The following is a 23345-nucleotide window of genomic DNA, read 5'->3' as shown; positions in this document are numbered from 1 at the left end:
ATTGGAAATTATGGTAAAAAGAAAACTATTTATAACACTAACCTGTGAAAAGATATGTTTTCTTTTGAGTATGTACTCTTACACGATTTGATTACTTTAATTAAACATAAGTTACTTTAAAGATGTAAAAAAAACCGCGTTAGCGTCGAGCTAAAGTCGGCCATTTAATTTTAGGCGAAATAGAGTGTTAGTTCACCAGTTTGGCACCGATGGCGTAACTTTCGTTGCCAGCCAAACGAAAAGCATGGGCCAAAGGTAGGGTTTTTTAAAAGTTCTAATCGGAACCCGCGACAAAATTTCAAAAATCGTTCTAGTTTGTTATCCGATTTCTATGGTCCATAGTTGGTTTCTTCTAACTCAATTTTACCTATTTGTGTATTTTATATTGCCTTCAGATTTTTGTATTTTATAATATTTTTTAATATAATTTTTTATTTCGCGCTAGCCTAGGAAAGTAGAAAATATTTGGTATGTTTTCCGCTGATATTTGGGAGGAGGCGTGGCTAAAAACGTTTTGGGGGTTTAGCTGAAAATTTGGTAACCGGACTGTGGGATTTTCGCTCCTCAAATAATAGCAACACTGCCCAAAGAGATGTATTTATACAGATTTCCGCAGTATTTTATTTTAATTCACGGGTAAAAAATTGTTCAGACGCGGGTTTCAACCATAGATTTTACCGCGGTATCGGTGTTTTTTATTTCGTGACCCCCTTTATGGGAGGGGGGGGGGCAAGAAATTTTGAGTTTACTCAATAGTGGAACAAATAGATGGTTAGCTAGTAGCGTCCGTAAAGGCGGGAGAGAACCGTTCGACATTGTAGAAAGGTCTACGGGTAATCTATCTGAAAGAGAAGTGGCGGAGAAAACTGTAAATCAGTCACTTCGTAGTGGTCGCAAAGGCGCGCTTACTGCTCCAAATCCCGAAGAGCAGTATCGGTTAACCTATAAGAAAAGTTCTGCGGAGAAAACGGAGAAAAATAAAATGCTAATAATCAGGTTAGCTGGTAGCAAAAGCGACATAAGACCCAAAAGTGTGTCAACTCTACCTTCGCGCCTATTAAAATTTCTAGTGAGACCTAGTCACACAATAGACTACATAACGTACTAGTTGGAATAGTACTAGCAACTTTATCTATGGTCTATGACATGGTGCGATTTTCGCTCTTTGATTTACTCGCCCGTAGACATACGTTCTAAAACGCCTCACTCGGCGGCGCTGAAGTGGGGAAAAATTCAAATTTTGATGACGTGTTTTTCACCCCCTCTCTCACTCCCTCCTTTTACTTCGCAACAAGCTCTCATTAAAAAAAAACCGTTCTGACACACTTTTGGGTCTTATGTCGCTTTTGCTGGTAGAGCTCGTAAAGGCTCGAGGAAGGTGAGTTTCTGCTTGAAATTGTAGCGAGTTCGACAAAGTAACTTCTCTAAATGAAAAGGTGAGGAGAAAAAGAGAAAGGGAAACAGTTACCTAGTAGTAGTGACAAAGGCACACTTACAGGCTCAAATCACGCAGACCAGTATCGGTTAACTTGAATTTGACGGCACGGAACGAGAGAGAAGAGAGAGCTTTAGCGCCTGCTGCCGTCGGAAGGGGAAAATTCGTAAATTGTCTTTCCCCTTTTCGTAAAATGTGTACGCAACACTGCGATAGCGTGTTTAAAGGCCTGCTGTGAAACTTTCTTACCCAAGCCGTGTATGTCCAGAAGTAATAAATAAGTGCAGCACTTTCTTATCGAAGCCATGTTTGGCCAGAAGTAATAAATAAGTGTGGCATTTTCTTATCGAAGTCGTGCTTGGCCAGAAGTAATAAATAAGTGCGGCACTTTCGTATCGAAGCCATGTTTGGCCAGAAGTAATAAATAAGTGCGGCACTTTCTTATCAAAGCCGTGCTTGGCCAAAAGTAATAAATAAGTGTGGCATTTTCTTATCGAAGCCGTTTATGGCCAGAAGTAATAAATAAGTGTGGCACTTACCTATCGAAGTCGTGTATGTAAAGAAGTAATAAGTAAGTGTGGCACTTTCTTATGAAAATCGTGTATGGCCAAAAGTAATATTTCACTCAAATTTAAGGTTTATTACCAATTCATGATTTTCTGCTACCTGTGTAACCGATATCTTTCCCCAGTTACAACCTAGTTCGATTGTTCCCTAACCACGTTAGTGCGTGAGAGTGAGAGAGCATTACAATTTACAAAAGCACCAAAGAAGTTCCAATCATTATTTCAGTGGTGGATTTACCATAAGGCTGAAAAGGCTGGAGCCTAGGGCGGCAGATTTTAGAGGCGGCAATTTGGGGACCGAATTTTTTTAGCCGTCTCACAGAAATCAAAAAGATTTCTGTGAGACGGTTTTCTGATGTCTTGCAACTAAATACATTTTCCGGTGACTTTTCACTTTTCAATTTCATTGTACATTCAACGTACCGCAAATTTCTATAAGTTCTATAAGCTCTATGCTAAAACACCCAGTTCCCGGCCCACCACCAGTAATCGGCTTCTGCGTCTCTGCCTGTACTTTGTATGAGTGAGAAGAGAACACAATTGCGGCATATATATTTTACACTACCCCCCACTCATACAAGTCCGACTACTGGTCAGGGGTGGCGAAATAGGGTACGCAGGGTACGCAACTGCGTACGGGCGCAAGGGTTTTTTGGGGTGCAAAAAATTCTAGGACTATTAGGTAAGCAAATTTTTTTAGTTGGCGCAGTGGCAGCGTTGGGAAGTTGTTTAATTTAATTTAAAAAATAGAAACATTTATCCTGCAAAATGTATCTGATACAAGTTAAAAAATTTAAGTTACGGAGTAAAATATAAATAATAAATAAATTAAATAATAAATATAAATGCATCTGTATTAGTATTATCGAAGATTCTAAATACGAATTTTGTTTTCCTGAGTCAGGCGGCTATTAACGTAGTAATAGCCGTTCGTGCTACTCCGTCGAAGTTTTAGCCGTTCGTGTGTAGTTTTTAGATTAACGGACTTCGGACTCAAACGGACACAGATTATACGGACACTGTGTATATCACTCATTTGACACTGACGTTTAAATTTGTAAGTTTTTTATTTTCTGTATTTTTATTACGGCATTAATTTTACATGGCATTGATATATATAGGTATTTGTTATTGTTAACCAAGTTTATTCACTATTCATATCGAATTAACCTTCGAAATCGAAAATTTTACATAACCGAAACGCCCGAAAGTAAAACTAAACCAAAATATATTTTTAACACCTTTGTAGTTATTATCTCTATTCTTTACCGAAAATTCAAACACGTGTAAACAATTTTATTCTCTTAAAAATTAAAAAAGCTTAATCAGTATCACATGTGCACTTTAGGTATTGTAAGAAACTTTCATAGCTTCATTCAATTTGTTATTTTTTTAAATTATTGTAAGCAGGGTTCGAAATAAAAAAAACCCATACAAAAAAAACCACTCAAAATTTTAATAAAACCCCAAAAAACTCAATAAAACCCGATGTATCCGGGTTTTATGAAAAAAAAAACGGGTTTTTTAAAACCCGGAAAATTGCGGAGTTTAACGGTAATAGTAAGTGTAGGGAGCTGACTGTAAGCTCGCGTGGCATGAAGGGCCACTCGTAAATAAGGCAATAAAAGTCGTTTGCGACTTGGGGCCTGTGGTGGTGCCTAAGGTATTAGTCTATTTAATTATTAAAAAAAATAGATACCCAAAAACTATTTCTTGCGCACTTTCAACCAAGTTGTTGAATTGTAAAAAAAAATGGGAACTGACAATTGTAAAGGTAAGGGCGGCAAAATGTGAACAGCCTACTTTTGGGAAATGTGTAAATCCGCCACTGCATTATTTATTTGAGGTGATTTAGGTAGTGGTAGCAATAACAATAATAAAAGCATGAATCTATTTAACCCATGAATATTCAACTGGAATAGCCTAGGTAACCTCTGGCGACGCGTGGGGCGGAGCCAATTTATAGCGACGGACAGTGATGTTCCAGGCGGTACATTTGTACTTTTTTGATACATTTTTGATTTTGAAGTACAAAAATACATTTTGAGATTTTTAATACGTATTTAGTACATTTTGTAAATTTATGATACCAAAGTAAACTTTTAGATACGGATTTAGTACATTTTGAAAATATATGAAACGAAAATACATTTTTATATTTTTGACATATATTTAGTACATTTTTTAATTTGGGGGATTGAACCATCACAAATTTTTAGCTTGTCTCCGAATTTCCATTGTAAACCCCGCTCTCCCACCCTCCCCACCTCAGCCACCTGTATAGATAGCAAAATTCCGCTCATAGCTCCGACTTACTGGAATACTGGTTTTCAAGGACAGCTGCGTTTTAAAGGCAGTTAATATTTCGGACTTCTTCTTTTGACCGTTCATCTGTATCAATAGGGGGGGTCAACCCCTTTTGCAGACATAGAGCAGCTTTAAATGCAGGAAATGAAGTGAATAGTGCAATCTACTTGGCCGCTCTGAAGCACTCGCGGGGTAACAGGTGTACATTGGTTTTGTGGAATTTTTTGTGTACTTACTCCTTTTACTGTTTATTTTCGGGTTTTCACCACACAATAGTGGGGGTGGGTTTTAGGAAACTTTGGACAGTTTCGCTTATCAAAATCAAGGAGACTGTAAACAAGTTTTTGAAAATATACAAAAAAAATTTAAGTTGAAAATATTAAAATTTTAGATTATTTTTGTTTCCACTCATTGCTTGTATTTGCAATTTTCGCGTCCATCATCTTATTTTGTGTAATGTAACATCTGAGTTCTACCTAGGAACATCTGCGTTATTAAAGTTTGTTCTTTTATTATAGCATATGTAACATAATTACAGATAAGTATGCCTCTGTATAACATTTCCATTGAAAAAAATTCAATGAGACCTTGTTTCAGTGGAACATACATTGAGCGGACCCAAAAATGCAAAAATGCTTATAATCCTTGCGCTATTGAAAAGGTTACCATCTAAATGAAATCATGTGATCGCGATTCACGAACTAAATTTGACAAGGACAAAGCCAGAAACGCGTGAGGAATTCTCACTAACTTCCGTTTCCAATCAGTAAAGTTGATGACGCGTATTTCGTCACGGAATTGTAAGTGGCGTAATTTACGTCATATCCCGTGAACAAGGTTTCATTAACAAAAATGCTTTTATGGCATACTTATGAGTTACATATGATTATAGCAATAAAAAAGTTAAAATCTAGAAACGTTTTTAAATTTCCCGCGCTTTTTGGTAATAAAACTCATAGATGGCGCGCGCCGCTCAGCTTATAAACAAAAAGTACATTTTATCCTCCAAAAGTACATTTTGACCTAGGTGGAAAGTACATTCCTAAATCGCGCCGGAACATCACTGGCGACGGAGTCGAAGTAGAACTCAGCTGTGTCAGCTGTTATTTATAAGCAGTCGAAGCGTTAGTTCCTAAAATGACGCGCTATGGTTATGTTTCCTTTTTGCAGTACTTATCATTAATCTATTTAAATAAATAGATCTATTTCATATTATTATTAGAATAGATTTTATTAGAATAAAATGATAACAGAGCATTTATTATTTAATAATAATATGGCAAAAATTGACTCAGGTTTTCTTCCAAAGTTTTACCGAGGCTTAGCTTTTCAGAGATAGTTTGTATGTTTAAATTGTTATAAATCTCACAGACACTCGATAGCGTAAGATTGCTTTCAAAATATCGGAGTAACATTCCTTTTTAATTTATATTTTTATACTAGAAAGAATTATAACTGTAAAGCTTATTTTGAACAAAATAACGTGAACCGTACCTGAGAAGTCATTTCGCGGCTATTCTGCTCTCCGAGCTCTCGTAAACCATAGACGAAGAACGGGTAAATTCTTCGTCTATGCGTAAACTATCTGGCGCTAAAATGACCATTTCCGAATTCGTTCTTATTGGCTTAAAGAGTAAATCACTCGTATGGCGCGAAAATAGGCTCCGCCCCACGTTCCCTCAGAGTATACCGTGGCTAATGATAGAGTTGGATATTCATGGGTTAAATAGATTCATGATAAAAGGTAACAATTCTTCAATTAAGTACAATACTAGTTTAACATGAAAGAGTAAAAGAACACAAAACATCATACCCGTAGATACCAATGTGCAGCCGACATAGCATAGCACTACTATAAAGTAATTATTACTGACTTCCTCCGTAAGAGTGAAGAGTGGCGAGGTTATGACAAGTTAAAAATACACTAACTCTTTCTAACATATAGTAATTGAACCTAACATTACAAAATACACTGATATTTGCAACTAAATAATAATATCTCCTAAGAACTACCTAATCAACGTACTCCAACAGCATCATCACTATCAATCTCTCTAAATCCTAGCTAACCTCCCTTTATATACTGGCACAATGGGCATACAGCCAAAAAGGTGTAAAAAAGATCATTTAACGACGTCATGAGAGACGTGCTTTAAGTGACGTCTACCCAAAACAAGCCGTCCATGACGTCACTAACGTCGACTGCTAAAGTTTAGCTAACTAAGCTCAGTTCAATATAAGCCTATGCCAATAAGTAATAAGTAGGAACATTAAAAGAATAATAGGTAAATAAGAATGTTTATAAAGAGATTGTTCTGGTCTCATAGGAAATAGGAATGTCAAGCTGTCAATGGTAAGAAACCTTACCATTTGCTTAGGCCTAGGCTGATGGAAGCTAGGGTGAAACTCCCGACGGTTGCACCTGCTTAAATGGAATACGATCATGAAATAATATTATCGCCTTCTTGGCGAACTTGTTAAAATGACGTTGAATTTATTGTAGTTTTACGTCAGTAATCGGAAAAACCGGCTCTTGAAGCCAATGACTTCGGTGAGCAACCGATGACTATCGTGACATTAAAATCGGAAACGCGAAAAAGCGTACATATAATAGTTTTCAGGTTCAAATAAAGGTGCAAGGAAATTGAAGGAACTACTGTTAAAGAAAAAGAAAACATTAAGAAATGCTGATTTTAGTTATCCATACATAATTTGATTTTAATTTTCACGAACTTGTGTTATTACATTAGAAAATATTTATTTTCAGATTACAAACTCTTAATTAGTTATCACACTATCAAATTCTTAAACTTAAACAGCAGTAAATTATGGTTAAATACTTACATCGTAAAAGCCGAAACCCCAAAATAAACCATAAAAGAAAGGCAATGAATAATTTGGCTTTAAAGGAAAACTACACTGTCAAATAACAGAATGACTTAATGCTTACAAATGGAACCAGGAATACATAGATATAACTTTATATAATAATATATTCCTGACAGAACATGGCACAATGTTCTTCATAAGCCCAAGTCGCATAATTTTAACAAAAAAGGAACATTTTGTATTTGTTTCAAGTAATGGTATTACATTGTGCTAATTATAAATAAATGAATACTAAAACAAAAACTGTAAATGGCATATTGACGTACACTAATAATCGATTAACATAATGTTAGGTTTTGGTTTTCAAAATACCCTGTTTAAAGAATATATAACCCTTCTTACTGTAGTTATAGGAATTTCAATTTACTAACTACTTAAGTTACCAGCATCACTCTTATATATTCAGTGGTTTTCATTTACTGCCATTGTTTCTGTAGAGATAATTCCCATTTCTTGAATTTAAAAAAAAAGGAAATGTTCAAACCCCTATACATTTTGGTGACAACTGTACACCACTGACTTAGATGCCTTATGTTGCCTTTTAATTTAAGCAACCTCATGAAACATAGCAAATTGGTGAAGGTTATACAAACTTTTATATTTTCTGCTTTCTGAGTAACTGGTAAATTTTATAAAAATTATTAATCCACATTTTTTGTTTAAAAATATATAAATTTTCTCTAAAGTAAAATATTCACGCGATTGATTGTATAGTTAACCTTCTTATAGCAGTAGAGATTTATGGAAATATTTCTAAAGGTAACAATATCGTGTATAACTGAAAAGATAACAAAATGCCACCTTATTTTGTTCCCAAAGTAAATATTGTTCATATTGATCATATTAAAGTAATGTTTTCATTTCTATAGCAGGTAATATTGAATTTTCACATATCATCATAGCTTGAATGTTCAGTCAATTGACAATGTTGCGCAAAAGCATCGCTTTTCTGGCAGTAGGTGTATTAAAAAATTGTTACATATATTCAATTGAGCATTAAACAATCCATTATCATGATCACCGAAAAAAATCTAAGTTCTATGTAATGATTAATTTACATGTCACACTATGCAAACTTTATGGCCAGCTTGATCCTGTTAAGTGATTGAATTAACCATTTACTTAGTATCAGAAAGCAGAATTATGGTACATGACTTTCAAGAAATTAAAATTTAAGTTTCAAACCAGTCTTTATACAATAGTTTTTTTTATAGAAAACTTAAAAATCTTTGGCAATTGAAAAGAAATATTAGCTTAATCAGGTAAAACTACATCCCAAACCTTCACATTACTATCTTGACCAGTCGTAACCAGACTGTTGTTGCCTAACCAAGATATTCTTGTAATTTGGCTTTGTGGATGAGCCTCTGTAATATATTTATAATTAATATTTTCACTCAAGTCATAAATCGGACAGTTTTAAAAACATAAATAGAAATATAAAACTGAAGTGTCTATCTTAAATGACCACAGAATCAATTTTCAGTAGGTTCCCGCGTATGTCTTAATTAAGATGTAAAACTAAAAAATGCCGAAATATAAGCCATAATCAGCAATTCTCTTTATGCCTGTTTTATATGATCCCCCCATAAGGCATTTGGAGATGAATGGCTTTAATGCTTGAATTTTTAATTTGTGGTTATTAAATAATAGCATTACAAAAGTGTAATATAGCTTAATTTAATCATTCAAACTTAGTATTATGAATATTTAGTTTTTTTCTATGTTAAAACTTTTTAATTAAGAAAGGGTTAAAGTTTCCTATTCAAAATTGGAATAAGGACTATCTTAAAACGTAGTTATTTAAAGGGACTTTTTTATCATATTTGGAAACCATGTATAAGTAGCATTAATCAATTTTAATACGATCTAAAAATTTAGGAAAGCTAAAATATACTTAATACTAGGTTTGGACAAACTTAGTTTATAAATATGAGGTATTTACAAGTTATATGCATCTTATTTTTGGTAAGGGCTGCTAGCAAGAGATATGGATGGGGAAATTGGAGCTTTTTTTTCAATTATTCTGTGGCCCTTGAATGCATTATATTTTAATCTAATGGATTCTTGATAGTAGAATGTATAAATTTACTTACTTTTCAACATAACATGTTTGGAAGGGTTTTTAGTGCTCCACACAATAATTGCTGTATCTAAACTACCACTGGCTAAATGAATAGAATCAGGTGCCCATGAAATACTGTTCACCCTAGCAGTATGAAAACACCAGTCCATATTGTGTGCTGGCTGTATAATTTAAAAAATCATAAAATAAGAAATAACTTTCTGTGCCTGGTGCATTTCCATTAAAAACTAAACACAGTTCAACAGAGTGAAAAAAGTAAATGCTCTCACAGTCTCCTTGAGTCTTTGTTCCTTTGTGAAAAGTGAACTTTTTAATATTATCTTATTCCATTTTAAAAATAACAATTATTTCTAGAGTATTGCTTCTCAACCGCACTGCGATATTTAAACTTTAGAATAAAAAAACCTTTATGTACATAGAAAAAACTACTGAGATGGCAATAATAATATCCTCACATAAGCATGAAATGATATTTTATCTACGCCAAACGAAATCTCACTCAAATTCTAGAATGCTCTGGTGGCCAAGGAATTATGAACCATAATTTGATACACACAACCACAACAGCTTAAGACGATGACAGAGCATGATGTTTTGGGTCTTTAGCACATATTAAAATCTAACATACAACTGTTCGCAATTTTTAATGGCAAGCATATAGATCAATATAGCTATTATAATTAGTAACATTACCTCATAAGTCAAGGCTGAGTAAAGTATAATAAATCTATTTGCATCAGCTGCAGCAAGATATTGACCATCTGGTGAATAAGCAACTTCAGTAATTGCTCCACGGTGGTTCATTGTTGTTTTGGGACTAAGAACTGATCCACCACTCATCAAGAATATGTGCACTTTGGAATCCTATGATTTAGTATTATTTTAAACTGTTAATAATTTGAAATAATATAGATATTAAGTTGGCTACGATTAGTGCACAATAAGACAATAAGGATACGTCTACACTCCTGCTTCTTCTACATACTAGTTTTCTAGGGCAAGCTTAAACTCACTTTTAGTTGAATAAAGCCGTGTAAAATATGGCGCAAAATGTTATTCATTTCTTAACCCGTAGTACACTTTTATTACAACCAGCTATAAATTTGAGAGATACTGTAACGCATCAAAACAATGGCAGCTTTAGGCCAGCAGAAGTTATGTGGGAAAAATGGAAATACTGAAGTTACCACTGTTTGAAAACCAAATAAACTTAAAATAAATATCATTGTTAACAGGGTTGCCACAGTTTTTTCACAATCAAATTCCCTGACTTTTCCAGGTTTTCCCTGACCATCTCTGCTGACTTATTTTGTGTCAAAATTGTATTTTTTAACCAATATTTTAGTAAAAGTTTCCAATTTTCACCCAAAATTAAATTCCATGCTTTTTAGACTAATTTTTAAAATTCCCTGACTTTTATACTCATATTCAAATTCCCTGACTTTTATACTCATATTCAAATTCCCTGACTTTAATACCCATATTCAAATTCCCTGACTTTTATACCCATATTCAAATTCCCTGACTTTTATACCCATATTCAAATTCCCTGACTTTTATACCCATATTCAAATTCCCTGACTTTTAAAATAATTCCAGGTTTTCCAGATACCGTGGCAACCCTGGTTAAGGATTTGGCTGAATACCAATATCATTATGTTAATTTTAATGTATTAAGCTTTGACTTGCAATGGTTTTTTTAGACACTTGAAAAGTACCAACCTTTTGTCCACCTCCTATAGCAAGGTCGGATTCCTTTGGATTTACCGCTACACAAGTAGGTTCAAAATCAACAGCTAAAGATGATACTTTCATTCCATTACTGATCACAGTTATCTTAAGAAATACTTATAATTACTATTCAGATTAATTTTTTTAAGTATTGTAGATAAGTTATCCAAGACCCAAAATCAAGCAAAATATTAATCAAAATATATTCATTATTACGTAGATTATTTTGTTATTATTTAGATATAAGAAACTTGTTTTCTCAAATAAATTTTTTTAGACTTGCATGGCTTTCAGTCTCAGGTAGGACTGACATATTTTAATATCTTACATGTTGAATGCATGCAACAACAAGTAAGGAGCCACCTTCGGCAGAAGAAATTCCATGAGGTTGAGAATCCATTTTAATTTCAGTTGTGCTAAAATTAACATTAAACAGTTTAATAAGGTTTTATTTAAACCTTGAAACTATATGAGTTTCTTACCTATATTGCCTTGAATTAAGGCTAATTGAACGTACAGTGTCATCTAGACCGCAAGTGTAAATATAATCAGCAGTTGTAGTCATATCTTGTACTTGATTACTATGACCAAGACCAGGTACTCTATCTTGTTCCCCAGTTGCTGCATCCCACATAGGTATGACCAGTAAAGGACATAACAATAAAAAGATGGTCTGACAGCTTGCTAAACTAGCAATATTCCTCAAAAGCAGTTCCCCAAAATACTAGTATATAATAAAAAAAGGATATTGATATAACCATCATGACTTCCAGTAAATATTGTTTTTTTATCTGGAGAAACTGCTAAGGCGGTGATTGATTTATTGTGGCCCTGAAAGTAATAAAATGTTCAGTTCTTAGTTGTGTTCTTGAGTTTTCGATATCAAGTAGACTTAAGTTACCGTAATATCGGTTTGATACATACGGACTTATGATTCCAAATCTTAAAAAAACTTTAGGTGGCTTACACAGCGACACTTTTTTACTACAAGGGCTTTTTCTCAGCCCGTTATTAATCAGAAAACATGTCTACACGATCCCATTTTTCCATGTACAATCAATAGGAAATAGTACCTACACTACTAAATGAATATTGGAATCTCCAATTGGATTTTAATGTATCCAAAGTACAACCATTCCAATTGAAATCTTCAATTGGTTTTCAATTATGTCTATAGGTTTTCAATTGGTCAAAGTATGTACCATTCATATACAATCACAGGTTAATGAAAAGATTTATATAGCTTTAACGTAGCTTCTAGGCTAGTATTGGTTTTCTATGGATCAGCATTAAACATAACTATCGAATAGGCATTGTCTATTGGTTTCTTAAAAGAGATAAATTGGTTTTCATTATAATATTTACTATAACTTGTCAGTTTGTTTCCTAATGGTTTTGAATTGGAATAGAAGTAAAATCCATTTACAATACATATTCTAAAATTTCTAATAGAAAGCCTCTGAGTTTCCAAGGTTTTTTTCAATAAGGGAACATTTTTCATACGCCAATGATAGGGATTTCATCTCCAATGTGGGGATGATTTCTAAGTACTCTAGAGCAGCAAATGGTATAAACAAAAAATAGCATAGATCTGGAATATAAAATTATGAAAGTAATTTATCTTCTGACTATTTTTCAATGCAGCAAACCAAATTGAAAAATCTGCTGACCACTAAATTATTACAAACATTCTGGTTCATTAACTTACAAGGAGACATCCCGAAGTGTAACCCACAAATTTTGTTCAAAATCGGGGGATTGGCAGACCTTCATGTATCTTGAAAAACCCTAAAGGGAATTTATTCAATGGGCAACCGTTTTGCCATGGCAACGAAAAATGTTTTTGACAACAAAAAATTTATATTTTCCCATTGAAAATAACATGGGATTTCCGATTCCTAGCCCCCCCCCCTGTGAAAATATGAACAAATTTCAAAATGCCATAAAAAAAAATTAAAATTGACGAAAAAAATCAAAATTGATTCATTTTTGATCAATTTGTACAAAATGGGTGAAAATAAACCCAAATGCCTAAAATTGGAAATATGTGAGAGGAAATTTAAAATCATACAAACATTGAAAAAATGTTTCAAAATTGTTTAAAATAAATAATTTTTTCAAAATTTAAAAACAAAAATTAATTTTTTTTTATCAAAAGCAGTGTGTCAGAATTTATAGCCCGGTGTACCTAGTAACAGAGACCATACCACCGGAGGCCTATCATCATAGTGCCCTACGCCAGCGTCCCCAAGCCCGGTCAGGTGACAAAACCAGCATTGGTAGCAGAACCCCACTACTGATGGTCGCACCTTGGACGCAAGCCACTCAACCCAGCAGAAGGAGCAGAAACGGGTGGACCAATCCCCACTTCGCTCACAGCAGTGGGAGTAAGAGCGGATGCTGTAGCAACTCCAGCAGACACCCCACCTACAGAGACAGAGTCAAACCCTTTGGAAAGAGCTCCTAAAGGGGAACGGCGAGCACACAGCAGTCCACATAACCCGGCACAGCTGGCACCGGATATCCCGGTGGGAGTCCAAAAGGCCGGGAAAGAGGACCGCCGTGCCACAGCAGGCTACCCAATCCGTCGAGGCAGCCAGTTTGCACGGACCCTCTCCGTTAGCCTGGGCCGAAACCCAGTATCCAGCCCCTACCTGACCGAAGTCGGAGGTGGAGATAGGACCATTTGACCAGAGCTAACATCTCCCAGTGCGCCACCACCCTTATGGGTTACAAGAGCCGGACCCCAACTCCCCGGTAAAGCCACCAGTTATTACACACCCTGACCCATTAAGCAGTAAATATTATGAAATAGATTATTTGTTAAATATCCGAATAATATATAGATAAATTGGTGCATTTGAAAAAATATATTTTGGTCAATTTGGTCGATAATGATCAAAATGGGCAAAATTTTCAATTAAAAAAATTACTAAATTTTACTAATGTAGTTTGCAAAAATATTTGTTCCAAAATTAAAATTTTGCTAAATTTGATTTATTTTTAACAATTTTGGTCAAGTTTGACCAAATGGATCAAAATAAATCAATTTCTTCAAAAAACACAATTTATCTATACATTAATCTAATTTTACAGAACTAATAAATTTCAATTAATTCCTTTCAATTTTAATCAAAACTTCTGCATTTGATAAAATTGGTACAAATTTTTTCAATTTTATCAAATTGGGAAAATATATTTTATTTCTAACTTTTTGGATGTTTTTGTAAAATTAAGTCTTTTTTAAATTTAAAATTTTGACCATTTTGATCTATTAATTTGAATTTTGATCATTGTTAACCAAATCCACAAATAATCTACTTCAATCAATTCCTATAAACTTAAACTATAATCATTTTTGAAAAAAAACTTTAAAATAATTTTTTCAACTTTGAAAAAATAATTTATTTCAAACAATTTTGAAATATGTTTGTACTTTTTCTCACATTTTCCCGATTTTACCCATTTCGTTCAAATGGAACAAAAGTTAAACAGTTTTATTTTTTTTGTCAATTTTTATCTATTTTTTCTATTTTTGGCATTTTCAAAATTTTTAAATTTGCTCAAATTTTTCACGGGGGGGTGGCTAGGAATCGATCAAAATCCCATGTTATTTACAATGGGAAAACTTAAATTTTATGTTGTCAAAAATATTTTGCAAAATGGTTGCCCATTGAATAAATTCCAGTTAGGGTTTTTCTACCAATCCCCCAAGTTTGAACAAAATCAGTGGGTTACACTTCGGGATGTCTCCTTGTTAGTGAAGCTGCCTTTTGGTTAATAGAAAGTATTGCCTTAACAACAGAAATTTTATTTAAGCAGTACTTACTTTGACAATTCTGGCAGGAACTGTTGGATTATTAGGGTCTAAATAGTTGATGAAACCAGACAATGATACAGATATTATATAGTCTCCTTGCCACAAACAGCTAACTTGCTGGTCCAAAATATCAGTACCCATAGGAAATTCCCTGAATAATACAATTCAGAGTTCAAATAATATTTAAATCATGGTTTTCATTTAAATATATTACGTGAGGCATGTTAAAGTCTCAACATCCCAAATTTTGCACGATTTATCTCCAGATGCAGATAATACTTTCTTTCCATCAGGACTCCATGACACCTGGAATACGTAGGATGATTAAATTAAAATTTTCTTAAACCTTTTAAAATATCTCCAAAATATTCGCATTTAGAAATTCTTAATACATAAACAGCACAATTTCCAAGAGGGTAATATACTAAAGTAATTATGATCCTACAAATAAGGAAATATAATTAGCTACCATCCAAATTAAGGGCATGATCTCGAACAATTACACATCACACTAAAAGACCTGGTATAATAGAGAGGCTGAGCAAAATATTTAATTTCTTTCCTACAAAAATATCGAAACACAAGAGCTGGCTTAGCGAGCTGCAGCTGCTTTTAGGACGGCTCCCATATTTCAGGAAACGAAGATAAAGCGCGCTCTCCCATTGGCAGTAGTGTTGCGCCAAAATCTCTTCCCATTGGCTATCCTCGCGTTGGCGGATAATTTTCAAATGCAGGTAGAGAGCAAGCGCTATGGCTAAGACCCTTTTTTAAGGAAATTAAAAATGGAATTAAAATTATCTCGTTAAGTGAATATCATTTTTGTACTTCATTTAGGAATAGGAATCGATAAAATATAGGTTATATAGGCTTTTCATTATCCCTTTAGAGTCTTTTGCATTATACAATTTGATAATAGCTAGCCCCTAAGCAACTAATCATAACTAAAGCGAAATCCCTTGTCTCATTGCAAATACGCGCCAGTTTTCTAATCCCCACACGTAGGTTTAAGAAAACTCAAAACCAAATACCAAAGTATAAATTGATCATCAATTATTTTTATCAAGACACATATGTACTAAATTCGCCATAGCCACCACTTGATTTGAATACCAACTAAATATTTTTATAAAAATAGCTCTTTAGGTCTGTGCATTAAGATTTGTATTTAACCTTACCCCTAGATATTCTATAACTTCAGAAAAAATGATGAAATGTGGCTTATACTTACACCATAAACACCTCCACTGTGAGCTGGGTTTCCAAATTCCCCAATTTTGGAATAATCAGCAGTTTTATATAAAAACATCTAAGTAAAAATAAAATTAGAACAAAAATGAGAAGGCTATGTCCTAATTCCTACACTTTCTCCCTACTAAATTTCAAGTGCGGCATAATATCTCTATTGAACCTTACATGGGTAACATATATTGTACCCATATAAATATCACTAAAGAATCATGCAGTGAATTACACACTACTGATTTTTTTTAAAGATATATGATTAAATAAAAAAGTTGGAAAAATACTCCTTACTTTCCCATCAAATCCTCCACTTGCAAACATTTCACCATTTGGTGAAAACCTTACTGACTGAACATAGCGTGTATGATCCTAACACAAAATTTAAAAGCAATTGCATGTTAATGTACTCAGTATAAAGAGATTGATCACCTTACATTTAAAGTTAATTTGAATTTAAAAGGTGGCCCTTCATAAATTCCAACAGAGTTATCTTCACTGCCAGTTATAATGCGAAAAGGACGGCTTGGTTTAAAATCACAGGAATTAATTAAATTACTGTGACCACCAATTTCACCTACAGATGTTCCAGTTTCAGCCATAAAAACATGACCAAACCTAAAAATATTGATATAAAGAAGAGAACAACTGATGTAGTAATTATCTTTTCCTGTTCAATAAACTTAGTTATTATTACCAAACAATGGTTAAGTGCATTAATAAAATCACTTAAAAAGGTCTTGAAAAAAGCTTCGACAGTAAAAACTTTAGCTCTGGCAGTATAAAGAAAATAAGTTGTATGTCTATAGTCCCAAACCCATGAACTTAACTTAAAATTTTCTTGCGCAAATAAGTAGACACCAAATTAATTATACCGTAATTATTATAAGAAACCAGTAAAAAGTACCAACAGGGTGATCTAAAAAACTACCTAGTTTTTTTCAAAAATATTAAAAACTTTCAAAAAAGATTAATTTTAAGCAAATCTCAATTGACAAATTTAATATAGATCGGACACGTATATAGTTCAGACAAATTATAGCCAAAAATTAATAATCCCTCACAAATTTCTCAAAATATTTGGGAATATTCATTATAAAAATAAGCAGAACTAATAATAAGTTATATTAAATTGGCTGGAAAATACTTTTAGTAAGTTTGTAATTAGTTGGTGTAAAGTGGTTTTTAAGTATGGTCTTAGTTAATATTTAGTTTGTATTTGTCTCACAGTGGACATCGGCCCAATAAGAAACTTCACCATGGACCACAACAAGCTGTTTGCGCGAAGAAAGGTAATCCGCTAGCCAAGAAAGCGCATCATCACAAGCCACCTGCGTCTTTTGGGGGCTGAAAGAATAGTGGCATGGGGAAGTGAATCAAATGCCTTAGAAAAATCAAGCAAAATAACATCCACGACAAACCCTCGATCGAGCCGACTAGATCAATAGTTCGTAGCAAACAAGAGGTTGGAGAGACAAGAGCGTTTTGAAAGAAATCCATGTTGGGCTTTAGAGAAAAAATCTTAAGAAGAGGAAACTACTGAGCTGCTCATGAGCTAAGATTTCAGGCAATTTAAGAACTTGGTTCAAGACACAAATTGGACGAAAGTTGGGGTGAGGTTACGTGGACCCTTTTTGTGGATTGGAGTGATAATCGCCTCTTTCCTAGAATGAGGCAAAGTTTTCCAAAAATTTCCAGAGCTGCCAAGTTACGCAGATAGCAATATTGAGTTGACCGCTCTGTAATGGGGGGACCTTGGCACCGCGAATGGAAAACCCCCTTTTCCCAGATGGTGCCAAATGACTGCTTGGCGGGAAGAAACCGCAATAAAAGGAGCCGCTTTTCCCTGGGAGAGTAAGTCCGGAGTTGGAGATTGAACGGTCAACTTCAGTGATAATTATTTATGCTTTCTGTAAAATTGAATATAAAATAAAAGTTATTTTCTTGCAACCTAATCAAAAGGTATACCGCTTTTTTGACCCTACAACCCCCATACACTTACAGCTCCATATTTTTAAACGATTTCCTTTTCAAAATGTCTCGTGAATGCTTAAAGGGATAATTCCATATATATTAAAAGTGAGATAACAATAATATGGTTATTTTCGTATGTAGACCTTAAAATTATCATTCCAAAAATGTATTTATATCAAATATTCATATTAATTATCATATTTAAAATAAATTTTTAAAATCAATAATTTTGTCGATGCGCCACCTTCAGGAAGTTTTATAAAGCACCTTTGCCAAGTCAAACTCCGCACGTTTCTTGTGAAGAGAAAAAAAAAAGAATTGTAGGTTTATTCCAAATGGTAGTTATACTTTTTTCTTTAGCTACTTCCGTTTCCACATTTTTTGACCAGAGTTTTCTCGCGTTATTTCAACTAAAAAAACGTTGTTGCTTTTATTTATTGACACGGAACAGATTTCCACTTTAACAATTGTTAATGAAATTTGCTTTTAGTGAGTATTACTAGTGTTATTTAGACTTACTCCCAACACTACGTATTACCGCGGTTAACTATGACTTCTAAGCCTCGGTCATACGCAAAAATTATGATATGAATAAAGAACTGTCGTTTCATCATTTCCCAAAAGACCAAAATCAAAGGGAGCAATGGATTACCAACTTGGGTATTCCAAACTTTGTACCTAAGCCATCTATGTACCTTTGTTCTGCACATTTTTTGAACGACTGATTCGGAAAGTCTCATGAAGTTGTAGCGCTATTACAAGGTTCAGCTTCAAGCGGTTCTCAAATTAAAATCTATTAACAAAAAGGAGCAATTCCTACTAAATTCGGCTCTGAGCGCCTTTCTTCTAAGATAGCACCTAAAGATGAAACACCTACAGTGATCCAACCACCGTCCGAAAAAAAGAAAACTACATTAAATTATTAACATATATCTATAAGCACCAGTAAATGGAGTTAATCACTACCGTTCACTAAAAGGATAATAACAAAAATATTCAAACTCAAACATTTCCTCCTAAAATTATGGGATTTTACAAGGACAGAGTAACACAGGTTGCCGTAAGATTAAAAAACACAGGTTAGTAAAATAGGTACTAATTTTTGGTTAAATTAAACCAATAGCTTGTCAAATAAACATGAGTGATAAAGCTTGTCAAACAGATTTTGACTCTCCCATATCAAGACTAAACTGTAGCCAAGAAGTTACAGTTTTTAAGTGAAGAACCGGATGAGGGGGAATGTGAAAATTTATTGGACCTTAGCTACACCCCTTCTGAAATAACAGATGATGTAAAGAAGTAGGTTTAATATTATATTAATCTGATGAATGTAAAAACTAATTTTTTAAATGTCTTAAAACTTACAGGGCAAGAACTTTTACTATGGACCCAAAAACTTCTTATAAAGAGAAACAATATTTTACTACAGCTCTTTCAGTTTTGCTGCAATGCCTTTTACCATGTACGGTTTCCATCAGTACAGTTGGCTCAATGGTAAAAGTAGAGACAGTGTGTGTGAAAGGACATCGTCATATTTGGGAAAGTCAACCGAAAATTGGCCAGAAGCCTTTGGGGAATGTTGTTTTATCTGCGTCTATTCTATTTTCTGGACTCAACCCTTCACAAGCACTAAGAATGTTTGAATTTTCAAGAATTCAAGCATTTAGTAAAAGTACATTTTTCCAAATTCAAAGTTTTTACTTGCTTCAAACTATTAGAGAAGTAAATACATTTTGTGAACAGGTTTTTTTTAATTAAAATCTTTTCAATCAATGTACGTGATAATTTTATTCTTTCACAGATTTAACAAGAAGAGCAGACTAAAATTTTAGGATCACAAACTGGAAGAAAATTGAAACTTGGAGGAGATGCTGGGTAGTTATAATTTAATATCTGAAGATTGAATACAAAACTGAACAATAATTATTTTTAATTATCAGATCAGACAGCCCAGGCTACAGCGCTAAGTACAGGACCTTGTTTGCTAGAAAGTTCAGTAAAGAAGGTAGTCCATTTAGTTCTTGTCCAAGTAAGAAAATTTTGCGATTTTCAATGGCTTATTACGTGCATAGACTAATAAAGCTACGTTATACAGGGTGTTAACTAAAAAACGATACAGAGCCAATTACTCAAAATGGGTTTTATGTAAGAATTTGAAATTTGCAGGTTACACAGAGGGTTCACGGGGAAAAATGTCAATGAAAATTTCAATGACCTTGAACCAGGTCTTCAAGGTTATTCAAATTTTATCTTGAGAACCATTAGGCTTAGAAGAATGGTTTCAACTAGAAATGTGTTCTACGTTTATTTTTAAGTCTAACCAGCTTTGACCCGATCTAATTTGACCAATGGAAAGCCAAAAAATGTTACACCAAGAACCATTAGGTCGTGTGTGGTATTCTAATCAAGACATGACATTTAAGGGCTTATAAATCGAAAACTACCAGATCTAATGGATCAAAATTGTCGTGAAACTCTAAACTGAGTGGAGGAGTTCGTAATTTGTAACTGATGATGACCTTGAAACATTAGTTCAAGGTCATTCAAAATTTATCTGGAGAACCATTAGGATTAGGAGAATGGTTCCAATTAGAAAAATGCCCATTAAGGTTTTTTTAAGTCAAATTACCGTTTACCCGAGGTAAATAAACCAAGAAAACTCAAAAATAAACGTTAATTGATTTAACACGTACCAAGGATTTTTATTAACTTTTTTAGGTTAAAATGTTTTAAACCCAAAAGAAACTAAATAAGTAATTGAAATAAATAAGCAACTAATACACGAGCGCAAGCATGCGTAGTAGCCAATGGCGGTATTTTTTAACACTTAAGGGAGCTTGGAACATCACAATCATTGTTATGTGCATTATTATTTGAAAGTTAATCTTCAGTTTTTACATTATTTATTTAAATTATTTGAAAATAATTCTTACGTTTATTAGTTGCTTATTTATTTCAATTACTTATTTAGTTTTTTTTTGTGTTTAAAACATTTAAACTAAAAAAAGTTAATAAAAATACTTGGTACGTCTAAGGGCCCGGTGCAGAGACATTTTTAAGAATCGCCAAATTGCGATTCATCGCCAAATTAACAGAAAACGCGCGTGCTATCGAACTTCGCGCCGAATCGGTGTGCAGAGACATCTTGCTCACAAAAATAACAGGAAGTCGCTCTGTTTATTTTGCGAGTGGTCTTGGGCAGTCGCTAGCCGCCGAAAAGCTCGCAAAAATAATGGCAGATTGTGTTACATAAAGAGCTCTGGAAATAAATTGAGAAGTAAACGCTTTTTACCTACTTTAATAAGATAAATTTTACAACACGATAGGTCAGAATCTTTTAAATTATTAAAATTTGAGTTTCTAGCTCATTATCGCTTCCCGAAATATGTTTTTGTCGAATTATTGTCAGAGCCAAGGCCTAGCCACAATCACGATTTACGAAACACTAAAATATGCCAGCCACTCTTACAAATTTTACAGGTAAGAATAAATTATAATAGGGAATCTTATACACTACTACTTTGGGTGTATTCAAAGCCTTGGTTTATTTATAGATCCTTATTTGCTGGTACTGTATGCAGTGGGTTTTAACTAATGAGTCGGTAATGACATGGTGAATTGGTTCAGTGTATCAAGGATCTTAAGCTATCAACCAGCGTTTATACCAATTCATCTACCGAGAAGAAACCTTTCCTCAGGTAGACTAGGGAGTTGCGATAAAAGATGTATTGGAATATTCAAGTTTATTTGGCATGCATCAAGAGCTTACCGAGCCAATAATTTGATGTATTACCTTAAAAGTGTTCGTCAGTTAATTCTACACGCTTATATCATTTGTTACAATTTATACCTGGATTAGGCTATGTAAATGCCAGATAATTAGGTAGAACAACAACTTTTATCAAATACTAGGACCATTGTTTTACGTGTGATCAATATAGGATATTTCGCTAGAAATTGCTTTAGACAATTACCATTTTTTGTAACCTCGTGAAATTGCTGTTTTTTATTTATTGATTTATGTTATAACTAGTTTTATTTTAATTGCTATCAGCTAAGTTTTTAAATAAATATTTTCCTAAAAACCAAATGATACGGCTCATTTTCTAACAGAGAATCATTTTCGGAATATGTTGGCTTATAATAGTAATGAATCTTTTTTTTAATTCGTTATTTTATTGATGTACCAACCATATTATAAAAATATATCTTTAAAATAACAAAACCATTAAACTGTGTAATAAATGCAACCAATCTAATAAATAATAAGAGTAAGAAAATGATATAATCAGAAGAAACTAATTTTCATGCACTATTTAAGGCTTTAAAAAGATTTTGTATAACATCTCATTCTTCAGAAACTGTTTTGCTTTCCCTTCGTGGCTATATTATATAAATTTATTTTAATAAAATAACGGATTTAACTATAAAAATTATAAAACCTAATAATATAATTAGAGTTAGGAAATTATTAATTAGAAGAGCCAGGATTTCATCGTCAAAATACAAACCAAACATAACCACGTGATAGCTTTTTACGTCAGAAATGGAGCTCTCCCATTGGTCCGTTACTTGGTTAAAAAAATTGGAAAAATAACAGCGTCGCCGATTAACAGGAATCGCTAAAACGTCTCTGAATCGCTAAAACGTCTCTGCACCGCGATTTCGATTGCGAGGATCGCCAAATAAACAGCTCGCCAAATCTGAATCGCTAAATTGCGATCGTGTTAAAATTAACAGGAATCTCAAAACGTCTCTGCACCAGGCCCTTAAATCAATTAATTAACGTTTATTTTGGAGTTTTCTTGGTTTATTTACCTCGGGTAATAGGTAATTTGACTTAAAAAAACCTTGGCGGGCATTTTCTAATTGGAACCATTCTCCTAATCCTAATGGTTCTCGAGATAAATTTTGAATGACCTTGTACAAATGTTTCAAGGTCATCATAAGTTGGAAATTTCGAACTTCCCCACTCAGTTTAGAGTGTCACGACAATTTTGATCCATTAGATGTGGTAGTTTTCGATTTATAAGCCCTTAAATGTTGTGTCTTGATTAGAATACCACACACGACCCAATGGTTTTTGGTCTAACATTTCTCGGCTTCCAATTGGTCAAATTAGATCGGTTCAAAGCTGGTTAGACTTAACATTAAACGTAGAACACATTTCTAATTGGAACCCTTCTTCTAATCATAACGGTTCTCGAGATAAAATTTTAATGACCTTGAAGAACTTGTTCAAGGTCATTGAAATTTTCATTGTCATTTGTCTTCCTGCACCATCTATTTAACCAGCAA

General features: G+C 33.7%; 1 protein-coding gene across 2 annotated transcripts in view; it reads right to left on the bottom strand.

Moving 5' to 3' along the window:
* Window positions 1-7010: 7010 nt before the first annotated feature.
* flr (actin-interacting protein 1 flr) overlaps window positions 7011-23345 on the bottom strand; it is a 35780-nt gene continuing 19445 nt past the window's right edge. For both annotated transcript variants that reach the window (XM_090171268.1, XM_090171269.1), the window contains exons 5-16: window positions 16511-16691; window positions 16368-16445; window positions 16063-16140; window positions 15049-15140; window positions 14844-14985; window positions 11764-11845; window positions 11497-11650; window positions 11343-11430; window positions 11006-11119; window positions 9977-10147; window positions 9294-9444; window positions 7011-8564 (exon numbers count right to left, since the gene is read on the bottom strand). In XM_090171268.1, the coding sequence (XP_090027394.1) occupies window positions 8452-8564; window positions 9294-9444; window positions 9977-10147; window positions 11006-11119; window positions 11343-11430; window positions 11497-11650; window positions 11764-11845; window positions 14844-14985; window positions 15049-15140; window positions 16063-16140; window positions 16368-16445; window positions 16511-16691 (1444 nt within the window). In that variant the 3' untranslated portion in view covers window positions 7011-8451. The remainder of the gene's footprint in view (window positions 8565-9293; window positions 9445-9976; window positions 10148-11005; window positions 11120-11342; window positions 11431-11496; window positions 11651-11763; window positions 11846-14843; window positions 14986-15048; window positions 15141-16062; window positions 16141-16367; window positions 16446-16510; window positions 16692-23345) is intronic.

This window comes from Leiobunum rupestre, chromosome 4, assembly GCF_980474605.1.
Source record: "Leiobunum rupestre chromosome 4, qqLeiRupe1.1.hap1, whole genome shotgun sequence".
NCBI lineage: Eukaryota > Metazoa > Arthropoda > Arachnida > Opiliones > Sclerosomatidae > Leiobunum > Leiobunum rupestre.
Note: the sequence above shows the minus strand (reverse complement) of the source record. Positions and strands in the feature narration are given on the sequence as shown.